Consider the following 17578-nt stretch of genomic DNA (forward strand, 5'->3'; position numbering starts at 1 on the left):
AACCAATCACAACGTGATACTTTCCCCGCGGTGCGATAAATACTCATATTTAGATGAAAACGCCCATCTTTCTTCTCAATGTTACGGTAAGTATCTTTGATGAGTACGACTACCCTTTGCACGACTTTTTTTATTTAGCACACTATTGGAGAAGTTGTCAGACCAGGATATGTACACAAGCCCAAGCTTAAGATATCAATGTGTTTTTCAAACCAAAGCTAGAAAACATGTAACGGGAAGATGATTCGATATAATATAATATTGAAATTTTTCTAATTAGATAAAAGAAGATGAGGCATGAGTGCCAATGAGACAACTCGCCTTTCAAGTCATCAATTGTAAAAGTAAAACCTCATAGGTCAAAGTACGGCCTTCAACACGGAACATTTGCTGTCACATTTCATGAAGCTATAAAGGGCCACACAATTTATTTTGTAAAACCATTCAAACGGAAAAATCAACGGTCTAATCTATATGAAAAAAGAGAACTGAGAGACACTTATGAACCACATCAACATACGAAAAACAAGAAGTTTTTTTTTACAGAATCCAATATTTACTTGCCTTTGGCTAATTTTTGCTCTTTGATCACGTTGTTGTCACTGACGATTCCTTATTGCCATTCTCAATTATATCAAAGAAACCCAATGCAAAGTTATAGTCGTAATTCTGTAACAAAATAGGGTATCCAAAAGCAAAGATACACATCTTGCCTTTATGATGTAAGTAAAAACGATATATTTACTTCATTGGTCCTTTTTATGTGGATTATCCGAAATTGAATACTTCAGCCCGAGCCCCATTTTTTCACTAAGGTTTTGCTAATCCCAGCGATAAATTGCTAGTCGTTTATAGAACTAGTTTTGGGATTTTTTTATTTAAATACTCTTCAGCTTCGTACGACCTCTCGATTATTACGAATCTAGTGCCACTAAGGAGAGTTATGTGTATCCCATTTAAAGCCTTGTGTCTATGCTTACTTTTTTGCTGTCTTTTTAAAAAAAAAAAAAGTATAAAGAGTGTAATTTGAAACTGGTTGACCTCATGAGTTTCTATGACTTAGTAATGATTGCATTGATTTCCACTTTTGCTTGTAAAAAACAGGTTCTTTGTGTACCTGCTCTACATTGACCATGTAGCAGTAAATGTTAAAAACATACAAAACTTATGATTAAAAAAAGGGTGTATGCATGTCAGGTTTAGGATATATTTTGTCAGATGTGTGGACTCCTTGGTATTTTGTCAGATGTGTGGACTCCTTGGTATTTTGTCAGATGTGTGGACTCCTATGTATTTTGTCAGATGTGTGGACTCCTTGGTATTTTGTCAGATGTGTGGACTCCTTGGTATTTTTCTTCTTTTATCTATTGTATTTGTCAATATGTAATCATCTACAACGAAATGCAAGTGCCTTGTCAAATTTACTATCAACTTCAACAAATTATTGGTTGGTATCTTTGTGATATTTATTTGTACGTTTTAGTCAGCTGTACACCGATGTATGTGTTGGTATCTTTGTTATATTTAGTTGTACGTTTTAGTCAGCTGTACACCGATGTATGTGTTGGTATCTTTGTTATATTTATTTGTACGTTTTAGTCAGCTGTACACCGATGTATGTGTTGTTTTTTTTTGTTTTATTTATTTGTACGTTTTAGTCAGCTGTACACCGATGTATGTGTTGGTATCTTTGTTATATTTCTTTGTACGTTTTAGTCAGCTGTACACCGATGTATGTGTTGTTATCTTTGTTATATTTCTTTGTACGTTTTAGTCAGCTGTACACCGATGTATGTGTTAGTATCTTTGTTATATTTCCTTGTACGTTTTAGTCAGCTGTACACCGATGTATGTGTTGGTATCTTTGTTATATTACTGTGTATGTTTTAGTCAGCTGTACACCGATGTATGTGTTGTTATCTTTGTTATATTTCTTTGTACGTTTTAGTCAGCTGTACACCAATGTATGTGTTGGTATCTTTGTTAATAAAGGGACTACTGGCGCTGATAAACAGACAATACAAATTGTAGAAAGAATATAGAATATTTATTACTAATAATACAGCAAGTATATGTACAAAATATGTATGTGTGGATATTTAATAGGCCGCAGATAAAATGTTTAACCAGTTCCAGGGAGACAAACAAACCGGTAGCCAAAGGATTGAAAAGAGCATATCGGTGACCCTATGATAACATAAGTGTCAAAACATCCCTCCTACGTGCAAGAGTGGACTGGACGGAGAACCCCCTCTGTTTACACAGACCTCTGAAAACAACAGTCTCTCCGATTTTTTAAATGCAAACAACCTGAATTACGTGTACTGCGGAGATGACACCTCCCTTCTGATACCAGAAGTGGAGGGGATTCCTCTTGATGACAAGAGTGAACCCTAGGAAATTATTTGATACCTCCACTAAAGAGCCGGTAGGGTAGAGATATGTGCCAGAGGGGGACAGTTCCAAGTCCGTTTATAGTCTCCCTGAACCGCCAAATGAATGAGGGTCTTATAAATCCCCATTCACCGCCAAACATTCTCTGCGCTCAATTATCTGGTGGGAAAACCTTAGCAACACCGAGTACGAAAGTTTCAATGGCAGCCTGAATGTTATTTAGGAAAATGCCAATACCGACTTGTGACAGGTGGCAGCCGTCATGTCTAAATAAATTGTGTTCAGAGGCTTTGATAGCTGGATACCTCGAAATATATTGGCCTTCGGTCTTTATAAATGATCTTACGGCACAATTGACTCTTTTTCTAGCTATTTCCACTAACTTTGGCCTTAATGTTCCATGCCAATAGGGCCTTGGTAAAATGTCTGACCAAATAATCCTGATGTCGGGTGCAAAAACCTTTATTCTCAAAATTGAACATTTGATATTCTCTATTAGCTCTTTTGATTTCATAAAAACTAAATCATTGGCACCTAGATGTATAAATATATAATTAGGGGCTGGCCACTTTTCAATTTCATTTTCAAAAGATGAATCCAGATCTTTCCATTTCATTCCTGATTTAGTTATCCATTTAACTTGTACTCCAAGCCTATCCAAATTAAGGTTTTTCCCACCAGATCGGCTAGCAGCTGTTATGCCAGCCCAATGGGGAATAGAAGATCCCATTATCCAAACGGTTGACTGCAGCTCATGACCTACAAACCGAAAACTATTTAAGGAGTTTGTTATAATGCTTTTTACTTCTGTTCTATATGTACATATAAAGAAATTGAAAATTTTGAAATTATTTTCACCAAGGAATCCTGATGTAACGCTCAAATGCACCTGACGACCACCTTCCCCATTTTTTAATATCTTCGTCATTAATACCACGTTTGCTCGCTTCTGTGGCGGCTCCAATTCTAAATGAATGCGATTTCAAAAGGTTAGGGTTTGGAATGTTACAAAAATTAACTGACTTTCTTAGCATAGCTGACAGTTGATTACGGGTTAGCGGTGACCCGTCAAAATGCATAAATAAATGATAACAGCCTGAAACCGCAGGACGTGCAGCTAAATATTTCTTCAAGGTTAACACAGGGCAAATGCTCGCGTTATCTCTGTATTTATTTATCACAATGAACGTTGAATAACCTCTCTGATCCGTTTTACTTTTCTTAATTTTAATTTTTAATTGACAATCTGACACGACCACATCCGACAATTGCAGTGCCTCGGTACTAGAATCAGATTTATTTTTTGTCGTAAATTCACTTACACGTAACATAGCAAAAAATGCCAAAATAAATGAAGATTTAAATAATAAAGATTCATAATTAGATGTACAAATACTAGGGAGAGCGTCTGTAATCTGTCGTAATAATGGTAATGTTACCGGGCCCTTATAGTCTCTCTGTGGGTGATTTCTGTGTAAACCTTCAAGCATTTTTGATACCACAAAATTCTTAGTAGTATCCTCTAAATTACATTCCTTGTGAGAAAAAGAAATGCCACTTATATATAATCGAACTGTAGCTGGAGAAAAATGCTTCAAGGATAAATAAGCGATGAATTGTACTAACTGTTCAACAGGAACTGGCCATACTTTATCCAGTGTATATAGAAGTTGGAATGAATCAAGAACAGATCTCGCTCTTGAATAGCTTTTCCATGTATTTCCGGCTAACGAATCGGAAAAAGTCTAGCTGATTCCTCTGTTATAGAATCCATACTTGGTTCGGAATTGGAGTTGGTGTCAGAGATGCATTTGGTGCTAGGTTCCGGAAACGGGACCACTGGCAACGAGAAATAGCATCAGCTACAATATTAACCTTACCTGGGACGTGATCTGCTGTAATTAATATGTTATGATGTAATGTTTCTAGAACTAAACGTCTAACTAATATCATGACATCTGATGATTTTGATGATTTTTTATTAATAATGTGCACTGCTCCTTCGTTGTCAATATGAAATAACACCTTTTTATTTCTAAGTTCAGACCCCCACAGAATGATCGCTACCATGACTGGAAATAGTTCTAAAAATGTAATGTTAGACAATAAACCGCGCTTATGCCACGTTCTCGGCCATAACCCGTGAGCCCATCTACCCTTAAAATATATATGCCGAAACCAAGTGTGGAACCCCCGGCACTGTCTGTGTAGTTGTCGTTGGAGGTCCATAATCTATCTGGCATAAGAGTAAGACCATTAAAATTTTTCAAAAATGATTTCCACATAAAAAGATCAGCTTTTATGTTCGAAGTTATTCTTATTCTGTAATGTGGTTTATTCAAACCAATCGTTGAATCAATCAATCTTCTGCAAAAAGCTCTCCCCGGCGCGACAACACGACATGCAAAGTTTAATGAACCCAAAAGGGATTGCATTTCTCTTAGCGTTACCTTCTTGCATTTTAAAACAAACGAAATTTTTTGAAGCAATTCATCAAGCTTATCTGAAGGTAAGCGGAGAGTCATGTCGGAAGTGTCAATTTCTACACCCAAGAATGTAAGCCGAGTCGTGGGAGAGATTGTTTTCTCGTGCGCTAAAGGAATTCCCAGATCATTGCAAATAACCTTGAAAGCATGAAGCAGGTCAGCACATTGACAAGTTCCGCCCCTTCCCCAAAATAGAAAGTCCTCAAGATAGTGTACAATGGCGCCCTCAGATTGTCTTACAGAAACCGCCCAGTGTAGAAATGACGCAAACTTGTCAAATAAAGCACAGCTAATTGAGGCTCCAAAAGGGAGGGTTTTATCAAAATAAAATTCTTGATTAATTTTGAAACCAAGAAGATCAAAATCAATCGGCGAGATAGGGAGTAATCTAAATGCTGAGCGGACATCGGACTTGCTGGCTAATGTTTTATTTCCGTATAATTTTATATCATCGACAGCGTCATCAATATTTGAGTAGACAACTGAACATTTCTTTGGATCAATAAAATCATTGACGGATGAATTTTCGGGATAAGATAAGTGGTGAATAACTCTAAACTGACCGTCCTTTCCCTTTGGAACTAATCCCAATGGCGAGATTCGTAAAGTAGGAATAGGCCTAAACTTAAAGGGACCAGCAACACGCCCTGCATCTATTTCTTTCTTAATTTTTTGAAGAAGTATATCAAGTCTCTCAATAGCACTTTTTAAGTTTTTGGAATCTGTAGGTAAACGAGGTCCTGAGTAATGTAAAGAAAACCCAAATTTGAAACCGGACAATAAATACGAGGCATTTTCTAAAAGGGGATAATCATGTAAATATATTTCTAAATTTTCAACCTTAACTGGGGAAAAAACCAAGTGAAAATGTGTCTCTCTGTTTTGCCATTTTAATGTCTCTTACAAAAATAAGCTGGGTGTTGACCTCCGCATGCTGAGCATCCATGTTTGAATCTGCAGGGGTTAAAATTACACCGTTTCCCTTTTGTGTTGTATGCATTGCATGTTCTAGGTGGCTGAACATTTTGTTGGCCTGATGACTGACGAAAGGAATGAAGAGGCTCACTTTGAGAACTGAAACCTACTTTACTTTCATTACTTTGACCTTGATCTCTCATAGCTGTTGTTATATAAAATGACCATAAGTCTTGGTTTATGACAGCCCAAGATGACTGAGGTCTTTGTGCTTTGCGGAGTCTGAATTGCTCATCGTATGTTCCCCAACCGTGTGATTTATTTGCTGCAAAACGAATATCTCTCATGTACTTTAGCAATTCTTGAGCCAAAGAACTCTGTTTCTCTAGCAAAATACTCATATAAATCATGAAACGCTTGTCCATGTGTGTATATTTGGTATAGCGCGACATGGTTAAGATTCAATCCGCATGTGACCCCCTTTTACAACTAAATCACCTTCATGGTCAGGAAAATTTGCCAGTTCTCTAGGAGATTAATCAACAAATTTAGGTCGATAAATTCATGTTTCCAAATCTTATCTTTTAGTTTCATGGGTACATAACACCCGATTTGGTCAAACAAACTTTCCTCAAGACAGGGAAGGCTTTGTGAAAACTGAATGTTTTCGTTAAATATGTTAGATTCTGTCCCAGTTGACGTTTGGGAGGGCCCTGGGTCACTACTAAGATCTATAACCGACTCACCAAATGATCTTTGATTAACTATACTAGCTATAGGTTGTTCCTTCTCCTTGGGGTCGGCCATTCTTCGTCGTTTGACCCCCTGCCCTCTACCTGGGGTCCCTTTCTTTGAATTCCCTCTTGGCATGGTAGATTAGAAAAACTGGTCAGCAAATGAAAAACTAGGATGGCACTAAATCTAGAAACTGGCAGCAAACAAACAGCTAGGATGGTTCGTAATTAAGACAATGAACGTCACACTTTTATATACGGCTAATGTTTCTTCGTTATAAAAACTCTTAAGTCAACAAAATGTTTATTTGCGATGATACTCTGGAAATAAAAACTACACAGGTGGAAATTGCACAAAAACTAAGAATATAGACTAAGTAAAACTGATTTTTTGTTATAACAAAATGTTTGTATCAAGCTAAACAGATGCGATGTGAGAAAGTTATAACGTGCTTTACACTCTTAAGAACAATATGCACGTGATAGTAATCATTCTTAACAAGAGGCGTTCCCAAAATGTAAGACAGTGTAAGCGGACACTTTTGATTTATAATACAAACACGTGTACATAATACAAAAACAACATACGCCAGTAGCCTCATTAAATTCAATTATCTGATAAACAATAATTGCTATTATATTTCTTTGTACGTTTAAGTCAGCTGTACACCGATGTATGTGTTGGTATCTTTGTTATATTTCTTTGTACGTTTTAGTCAGCTGTACACCGATGTATGTGTTGCTCAATCTGTAGTTTTCTATGTTGTGTTTTGTATACTATTGGTAGTCTGTTTGTTGGCCTTTTGTCTTTTCTTCAATTATTATTATTCGCGGATTATTCAATGTAAAGAGTCAAAAATTAGTTTTATGGTTCAATAAATTCAAAATAGATAATAGTCATTCATTAATTAATTGAAGCACATATATCTATAATACTAAAATAACGAGGTCCAATTTATCAGCCGTCATCGGGTAAAAACAACAATTCAAATAATTCAACTTTATATATAGCTAATATAGGACAATGGTGTAGATTAAAAATTACACCACTCCAGACCCTTTTGTTTTCCACATAATTAATATTGCCAATAATTAACAAGTTCCGGGTCGAATCCGATACCAATACCAATAGTATATTTACCTGTTACCTATTTCTTTATCTGTACGTTTCGCATCTGACAGGAGCACCACCAAACGGTGTATTTAGGATTTTGCTATTATCACGGGTGTGTTCTAGTAGAATTAAAAAAAAAGAAAGTGGGGTCAAAGTTATTATTTTCACGTTATATCACTGTTTTTTTTCAAAAATCGAAGCTTCTAAAAAAAGGATATTATGTTTTTACTCCCTTGTCCGTATATTCATAGTGTTTTTAAAAAGTTAATTAATTCTGTGTTAATTTTCATTTTAACTGTATGTCTTTTGTAATAATGTATAACTGTACTGATCGATTTGGCAGAGACTGGTTTTACAAATATATAAATTTTTAGTTCATCTTATGCTATGCAGTATCACTGTTTGCTGAAACCTATAGTTTTTTTTGCGCCTGTTCCAAGTCAGGAGCCTCTGACCTTTGCTAGTCTTGTATGATTTTGAATTTTATTTCATTTATATATTTCGGAGTTATGGATGTACTTAGGTGAGGTTTTGAAATAAGTATCAAATATTCGGACTCCTCAGTGTTTTTCCATACGATACAAGATAAATTATTTTGCCCCATAACACCTATTTATATTTTAACATAAGACTTATTAGCTCATAAATTGTCATTTGACAAAATTTAAACAGATTCTTGTTTTTCTTTCTTTTGATTTGAGACCAAAATAATACCAAATGCAAGTATAAGGTAAAAGTCAGAGTCAGCATTTTCCTGCCATATTTTATAAATCAAATATCTCGAAAAGGAGCTTCATGACCTATTAATATTTTAGCTTATTTTTATCCTTAACGAAGGCTCTACAAGTTTATAGTTTCAATTTTAAATTCTTGACTTATGAATTTTCACCTCGACTCATTTAAGTACATCCTTAAGTATATATGACGTTTATTATCATTGGACTAGTACACATTTTTGTTTCCGGGTGCTGGATTTGCTCGCTGCGTTGAAGACCCATTGGAGTTTGTCTCTTTAACATATTCGCCATTTCCATTCTCAATTTTATTACCTATACACGAATATGTTTAGTGGTGTTGAGTATTGTTCAACAAGTAAAGGTTCTGAGCTGGTGGTTAGGTCCTATTTTTAAGGGTTTTTCTTTCTTATATTTAACCAGAAAGGCTATCAACTAATGCAGTACATTTCAGCAAACAATATTTCAAAAGAAAAGTAATTCGAATCTTTTCTGATGTGACCTTTTTTGGAAATATTTAGTTGGTTACAAATGTATATAAAGGGAATCACTGAAGCATGACTACAGCGGACCCTGTCTTTGGCAGTCAATGGGTCCCCTCTGTATTCAATTTATGGATACGCCAGTGTGAAAAACGGTGCAAAATATATTATACATATCCCTTATCATATTGATGGTCGTGAGGATTGAAACCAATCTTTCTAATTCGGAGAAAAGGACGATCTAATGTATATGACTCGAATTGAACAAACTTCGGTCTTTTATGTTAAAATAAAAGCGATGTACATACATCGGAGCTTGATGTTAAATTTAAAAAAGAAATTGCTGTATAATATTGCAATACGAAAGGAACTATATTTAATGTATTAGATATAACTTGAAACATATTTTATTTATTCTACGGCACGAACAAGATTTTCTATTGAAATAAATGACTGTGAATGTGGTTATCGCAAAAGTATAAATACTGAGGAAAAAGTCGAAATTTTGAGTTGAAAAGAAATCAAAATTTCGAGTTTAAAATCGAAATTTCGACTTTTCGAAAAGTCGAAATTTCAAGATTTTAGGAAGTCAAAATTTCAAGATAAGAAAAGTTAAAATTTCAAGTTAAAGTCGAAATTTTAAGATTTGAAATGTCAAAATGTCGACTTTGAAATAAAGTTCACTGCCAATTTTATTTTTTCTATGTCCCTAATACGCTTCCGTACAAATCACTAAAACTGCATTTGCGTACGTTATAATAATAAATATTAAATTTGACAAATGACCAGGATAATAACCAGAATATTTGTCACGATTCAAATGGACAAACAAATCGGTAAACCGCATAATGTCCTTGACTGACGACAACGAACGTGATATTTACTGCGTTTTATAAAACATATATACAACAAATTTTTATAAACTATCTATAAGTAAAAAATGTTAATCTAGATTGCGCATTTCAGTAAAAATCTTGTATTATTTTGTTGGAAGCTTGTTCTATTTACATACAATCTGCATTTAATGTATATATGTAATATAACTGTGTCTGCATTCTGATATTTCAGTATCATACCACATCTACACGGGACTGAAATAATGGCTTCGTTAGTAGATATTCCTATTGACTATCAACAAAGTGTAATTGAATTTTCGACATCTTTGTATCAAGAATTAAACAAGCAAGAGAGTTTATGTATGTCACCGTATAGTATCACAGCGGCGTTTCTACTGTTGATGGTCGGAGCAAGCGGACGATCAAAACAACAAATTTCATCTGCTCTTTTTCAAAATAGTATATTTTCAGAGGAGGAAAAGTTGAGATATCACAAGTCGTCACTTAATAGCTACATAATTCATCAAGCTGGTGTAAATGTAAGTTTGGCTAGTGCAAATAGGCTTTTTGTAAATAACCAAAAAATAAAATCACAAAAATACTGAACTTAGAGGAAGATCAATTGGGAAATTCCATAATCACATGGCAAAATCAAATAACAAAACGCATCAAAAACGAATGGACAAAAACTGTCATATTCCTGACTTGGTACAGGCATTTTCAAATGTAGAAAATGGTGGATTAAACCTGGTTCTATAGCGCTAACCCTCTCACTTTAATGACAGTCTAATCAATTTCAATTCACAGTACTGCAGAATTTCCGAGAAAAAGCAAAACAATACTTTGGAGCTGATATCAGTTTAAAAGATTTAACAACACCCAAGGCATCTGTACTGATAATGAATAGATGGGTGTGAAAACAGACAAACGGTAAAATAAAGGATTTGATCAAGGAGAAATGGATAGATTCAAATATGGTAATGTTCATTATAAATGCCATATATTTTAAAGCAACATGAGAGAACCAATTTTCACCGAAAAAAACAAGAAAAGGAAAGTTTTACCTCCCTTTCCAAAATACAATTGAAGTTGACATGATGAACACACGAGCATCTGTTCCATCTTTTAAAGGACGAGACTTCTCCGTGATAGCGTTACCATTCAGGGGAGGAAATTTCGATATGGTCTACATTTTACCAGATGAAAAAGTAGGACTCCAGAATATTGAAACTAAAATTACACCAAAATTCCTTAAAACGATTTCCTCTGGATTTGAAAGAAAAATTAGTAGTATCACCTTTCCTAAGTTTAAATTACAGTCTGAGTTTGATCTAAGAGTAGAATTACCAAAACTTGGAGTAAAAGAAATTTTTGACGACTTGAAGGCTAACTTCACGAATCTTATTGTTGAGAGAACACCCAATTTATTCGTCAAGGTTGCTGTTCATAAAGCCGTCTTTAACTTGAACGAAGCAGGAGTGGAGGGAGCAGCTGGCACAGTCTTTGGAATAGGTTTCAGAAGTGGTGGAGGCTTAGAATTTACAGCCAATAGACCATTTTTGTTCTACGTAAGAGATGTCAAATCTGGTCTCATTTTGTTCATTGGTCGATTTCATCCACAAGTCAACGCTGGATAATTAGCAGCAAGACAAAATGAATATTTTCTAATTAATGGTACATTATTAAATTCATTTGTTAAAAAGCCTCACATTAATTTAAAAATAAGGACGTATTTAGTTATTCAAATCAGCTAACATGAGAGATATGGTTAATGATTTTCTTCCGGTACCTTGTTTGTACCGTTATTAACGATGCCTGTCTATTTTTGAGTTTATTCTAATTTTAATTCAAAATCCAATCTTTTGAATGAAGGGCAACTAGAATTTTTTTCAAAACTATATGAAGAATTGGTGTCTTGTTAAATTCACCAAGACTATTCATAGTCGCTTTAATATGCTGGTATTAAAGTAAGCAAGGGAAATGTTGCTTCGTCATATTTCAGTGACATTTATGTATGCTTTTAAAATGCACCGAAAAAATAATGTTGTATTCAACCGTTTTGATGTTTATCCATCCATATAAATTGCTCAGCAAAACCGATGTACCTGTTTGCCTACGTCTAAAGAGACTCAAGTCTTTATAGAATAAATTAGTCTGACTAAAAATACATGTTTGCTTCAAAAATTTAAGTATTTCCATTAAAACTTAACTATTTAAAAAGTTTGTAAATTGCCATAGCCTTATTATATATGTCATAAATTTCCACTCTTTAAATTCTTATTCTATTTTCCCCTCTTACTGGTTTAGCGTCACTGATATTATAGGTTGTATGGTTCGCTACTGACCCCTACGGATCCATAGAGGGTTAGTCAATTCCTATGGATTTTATTCACACTCTATGGATCCGTAGGGGGTCAGTAGTTAACCGTATAACGAATTTATGGCATGCTGTACTTTTCTGCTGCGTTTAGTTAACAAAAATGTAACACAACAACATTAATAGATGACGTCACCATTAACGCGTCATGAACTCCCATTGGCTCATAGGGGGTCGCCACATGACGACGTTAAACCAATCACAACGTGATAGATGAAAACGCACATCGTTCTTCTCAAATGTTAAGGTAAATATCTTTCATGAGTACGACTACCCTTTGCACGACTTTTTTTTTATTTAGCACACTATTGGAGAAGTTGTCAGACCAGGATATGTACACAAGCTCAAGCTTAAGATATCAATGTTTTCTTCAAACCAAAGCTAGAAAACATGTAACGGGAAGATGATTCGATATAATATAATATTGAAATTTTTCTAATTAGATAAAAGAAGATGAGGTATAAGTGCCAATGAGACAACTCGCCTTTCAAGTCATCAATTGTAAAAGTAAACCCTCATAGGTCACAGTACGGCCTTCAGCACGGAGCATTTGCTGTCACATTTCATGAAGCTATAAAGGGCCACACAATTTATTTTGTAAAACCATTCAAACGGAAAAATCAACGGTCTAATCTATATGAAAAAAGAGAACTGATAGACACTTATGAACCACATCAACATACGAAAAACAAGAAGTTTTTTTGACAGAATCCAATATTTACTTGCCTTTGGCTAATTTTTGCTCTTTGATCACGTTGTTGTCACTGATGATTCCTTATTGCCATTTTCAATTATATCAAAGAAACCCAATACAAAGTTATAGTCGTAATTCTGTAACAAAATATGGTATCCAAAAGCAAAGATACACATCTTGTCTTGATGATGTAAGTAAAAACGATATACTTACTTCATTGGTCTTTTTTATGTGGATTATCCGAAATTGAATACTTCAGCCCGAGCCCAATTTTTTCACTAAGGTTTTGCTAATCCCAGCGATAAATTGCTAGTCGTTTATAGAACTAGTTTTGGGATTTGTTTGTTGAAATGCTCTTCAGCTTCGTACGTCCACTCGATTATTACGAATCTAGTGCCACTAAGGAGAGTTATGTGTATCCCATTTAAAGCCTTGTGTCTATGCTTAATTTTTGCTGTCTTTTTAAAAAAAAAAAGTATAAAGAGTCTAATTTGAAATTGTTTGACCTCATGAGTTTTTATGACTTAGTAATGATTGCATTGATTTCCACGTTTGCTTGTAAAAACAGGTCCTTTGTGTACCTGCTCTACATTGACCATGTAGCAGTAAATGTTAAAAACATACAAAACTTATGATTAAGAAAAGGGTGTATGTATGTCAGGTTTAGGATTTATTTTGTCAGATGTGTGGACTTCTTGGTATTTGGTCAGATGTGTGGACTCCTTGGTACTTTGTCAGATGTGTGGACTCCTTGGTATTTTGTCAGATGTGTGGACTCCTTGGTATTTTTCTTCTTTTATCTATTGTCCTTGTCAATATGTAATCATCTACAAACGAAATTCAAGTGCCTTGTCAAATTTACTATCAACTTCAACAAATTATTGGTTGGTATCTTTGTGAAATTTATTTGTACGTTTTAGTCAGCTGTACACCGATGTATGTGTTGGTATCTTTGTTATATTTATTTGTACGTTTTAGTCAGCTGTACACGGATGTATGTGTTGGTATCTTTGTTATATTTATTTGTACGTTTTAGTCAGCTGTACACCGATGTATGAGTTGGTTTTTTTGTTATTTTATTTGTACGTTTTAGTCAGCTGTACACCGATGTATGTGTTGGTATCTTTGTTATATTTCTTTGTACTTTTTAGTCAGCTGTACACCGATATATGTGTTGCTCAATCTGTAGTTTTCTATGTTGTGTTTTGTATACTATTGGTAGTCTGTTTGTTGGTCTTTTGTCTTTTCTTTAACTATTATTATTCGCGGATTATTCAATGTAAAGAGTCAAAAATTAGTTTTATGGTTCAATAAATTCAAAATAAATAATAGCCATTCATTAATTAATTGAAGCACATATATCTATAATACTAAAATAACGAGGTCCAATTTATCAGCCGTCATCGGGAAAAAACAACAATTCAAATAATTCAACTTTATATATAGCTAATATAGGACAATGGTGTAGATTAAAAATTACACCACTCCAGACCCTTTTGTTTTCCACATAATTAATATTGCCAATAATTAACAAGTTCCGGGTCGAATCCGATACCAATACCAATAGTATATTTACCTGTTACCTATTTCTTTATCTGTACGTTTCGCATCTGACAGGAGCACCACCAAACGGTGTATTTAGGATTTTGCTATTATCACGGGTGTGTTCTAGTAGAATTAAAAAAAAAAAAGAAAGTGGGGTCAAAGTTATTATTTTCACGTTATATCACTGTTTTTTTTCAAAAATCGAAGCTTCTAAAAAAAGGATATTATGTTTTTACTCCCTTGTCCATATATTCATAGTGTTTTTAAAAAGTTAATTAATTCTGTGTTAATTTTCATTTTAACTGTATGTCTTTTGTAATAATGTATAACTGTACTGATCGATTTGGCAGAGACTGGTTTTACAAATATATAAATTTTTAGTTCATCTTATGCTATGCAGTATCACTGTTTGCTGAAACCTGTAGTTTTTTTTTGCGCCTGTTCCAAGTCAGGAGCCTCTGACCTTTGCTAGTCTTGTATGATTTTGAATTTTATTTCATTTATATATTTCGGAGTTATGGATGTACTTAGGTGAGGTTTTGGAATAAGTATCAAATATTCGGACTCCTCAGTGTTTTTCCATACGATACAAAATACAATATTTTGCCCCATAACACCTATTTATCTTTTAACATAAGACTTATTAGCTCATAAATTGTCATTTGACAAAATTTAAACAGATTCTTGTTTTTCTTTCTTTTGATTTGAGACCAAAATAATACCAAATGCAAGTATAAGGTAAAAGTCAGAGTCAGCCTTTTCCTGCCATATTTTATAAATCAAATATCTCGAAAAGGAGCTTTATGACCTATTAATATTTTAAGCTTATTTTTATCCTTAACGAAGGCCCTACAAGTTTATAGTTTCAATTTTAAATCCTTGACTTATGAATTTTCACCTCGACTCATTTAAGTACATCCTTAAGTATATATGACGTTTATTATCATTGGACTAGTACACATTTTTGTTTCCGGTTGCTGGATTTGCTCGCTGCGTTAAAGACCCATTGGAGTTTGTCTCTTTAACATATTCGCCATTTCCATTCTCAATTTTATTACCTATACACGAATATGTTTTGTGGTGTTGAGTATTGTTCAACAAGTAAAGGTTCTGAGCTCGTGGTTATGTCCTAATTTAAATGTTTTTTTCTTTCTTATAGTTAACCAGAAAGGCTATCAACTAATGCAGTACATTTCAGCAAACAATATTTCAAAAGAAAAGTAATTCGAATCTTTTCTGATGTGACCTTTTGTGGAAATATTTGGTTGGTTACAAATGTATATAAAGGGAATCACTGAAGCATGACTTTGGCAGTCAATGGGTCCCCTCTGTATTCAATTTATGGATACGCCAGTGTGAAAAACGGTGCAAAATATATTATACATATCCCTTATCATATAGATGGTCGTTAAGATTGAAACCAATCTTTCTAATTCGGAGAAAAGGACGATCTAATGTATATGACTCGAATTGAACAAACTTCGGTCTTTTATGTTAAAATAAAAGCGCTGTACATACATCGGAGCTTGATGTTAAATTTAAAAAAGAAATTGCTGTATAATATTGCAATACGAAAGGAACTATATTTAATGTATTAGATATCAGAAACTAAGAAACGTATTTTCAAGTCTTAATGCCGTCTAAAAAACTACTCTCTTTGGTGCATGAAATAAGAATTATCTACGGAATTAAACATGTTCAAGGAAGTCCATAAGATGTGCAGTTATCATGAAGATATCCTTTCATTTTTTTCAGTTTGTAAAAAAGTTGTCTTCTAACACTGTAGTTGATGAAAATTACGATATTTATAGAATAATTATGTTTTTTCTAACGAGATGGATTTTCTTATTCTCATCTAAACGAAGCTATTATGTGAACTTTCGAATAACTCTTATATGATTTGCATATTAGGGAAGACGTTTAAATGATTAGTTGAGAGGGCTTCCAGTAGACGGTATTGACGTTATTTATTTTTCATAGACGACGTTGACGGAACTACTTTTTGTGACCAATGTAAACAAGATTCATTTTTATTAAGAAATAAACACAAAACAATCATTTGAATGATAGTGAGTTCAAATTTTTTGCAGTTCATTTTAAATCAGATAGCAAATTTTATGAAGTACATAATTTTTTTTAACCTAACCGAAAAAATATATTCAGGCGCCGGGCCAACTCTTTGACACACATATACAACTTAAAGTGTGTCTATCACATAAGAGTAAAAAGTATTTTATATATGAGGATAATACGCCCTTTTAAAGAAATGTATTGTTGTACAAACTTGACCTAGTCACTTACAAACATATCGTAAAGGTTCTGCAAACCTTTATCTGTTTGTGAGTGTATTCGACGAGTTTTTACACAAATGAAGTATTTTAAAAAGTCGTATATCCGAACAAATTATTTTAAACAAATTACAACAGACATATCTAAAACGAAAGGAATGTTTTTTCTTGTTTTTTTTCGGTTTGATTTTTTCGCGCAGTCTTGTTTTGATATCTTAAGTCATACAAACGACTTTCAATCATTTGAAAATTAGCGTTTAAACTAATCAGCCGGCATGTTCAAAGATTGAGATGTTTTGGGAAGAGACTTTCTCATCATTGTATCAATAATGAAATGATATCAAATACTTAAGGAATATGTCAAGTTTTCTTAATATAGTTTGCTGCGTATCAAACTAAGGAATTAAGATTGTCATTGTATATTAGGTTTAGAATCAATATTAATTCCCGTTATCGTACAATAGCATATGAAGTCATAAGTTTTAACTGAAATTCATAAATAAACATTTTAAATGGTATTTACTGCTTTATATATTACATGTAAACAGTTCCTAAGATGTTATTCTTATCATGTATATTACATGAACAATTAATGCCAACGTAAATATCAAATAGTTACAAAAGTCAGGGAATTTCAATATTTGATAATTAAAAATACTACATGTAGTTTGCGTTAAAGTTTGAAAAGTTCCAAGTATAATTACATTTTTGCGATGTAAAAAAACATAAACCGACAAGTGTAGTTATTACAATATTATTCATACCGACAAAAAAACCTTCGTTGGAAGAGGTAAATGTCTTGATGAAGAGGCTGATACTGTACAGGTTAGGTGACAGTTATTAACAGGATGTATGTAACAGCGTAAATTGTTTTAGTTTGACCACACAACATTCCAACATGACTGATAACAGGTCAAATACTTTGTTCACTGATATTGTAGAAAATGACAAGTGTTAAACCATTCAAACAGGTAAACCA

At 33.7% G+C, this 17578-nt stretch overlaps 1 protein-coding gene and 1 long non-coding RNA gene across 2 annotated transcripts; one reads left to right on the forward strand and one right to left on the reverse strand.

Annotated features, from left to right (window-relative positions):
- Positions 1-1998: 1998 nt before the first annotated feature.
- Positions 1999-10270, reverse strand: LOC143080467 (uncharacterized). Its single transcript, XR_012979721.1, has 3 exons — positions 7671-10270; positions 6542-6850; positions 1999-4233 (listed from the first exon to the last, which is right to left on the reverse strand). It is a non-coding gene; the product is annotated as an uncharacterized LOC143080467 (long non-coding RNA).
- Positions 10271-10319: 49 nt separating this feature from the next.
- Positions 10320-11915, forward strand: LOC143080465 (iripin-3-like). Its single transcript, XM_076256321.1, has one exon. It carries the CDS (start codon positions 10790-10792, stop codon positions 11330-11332), a length of 543 nt encoding a protein of 180 aa, XP_076112436.1. The 5' UTR covers positions 10320-10789; the 3' UTR covers positions 11333-11915.
- Positions 11916-17578: the final 5663 nt, after the last annotated feature.

The sequence above is a fragment of the Mytilus galloprovincialis genome, chromosome 6 (genome assembly GCF_965363235.1).
Source record: "Mytilus galloprovincialis chromosome 6, xbMytGall1.hap1.1, whole genome shotgun sequence".
NCBI classification, from domain to species: domain Eukaryota; kingdom Metazoa; phylum Mollusca; class Bivalvia; order Mytilida; family Mytilidae; genus Mytilus; species Mytilus galloprovincialis.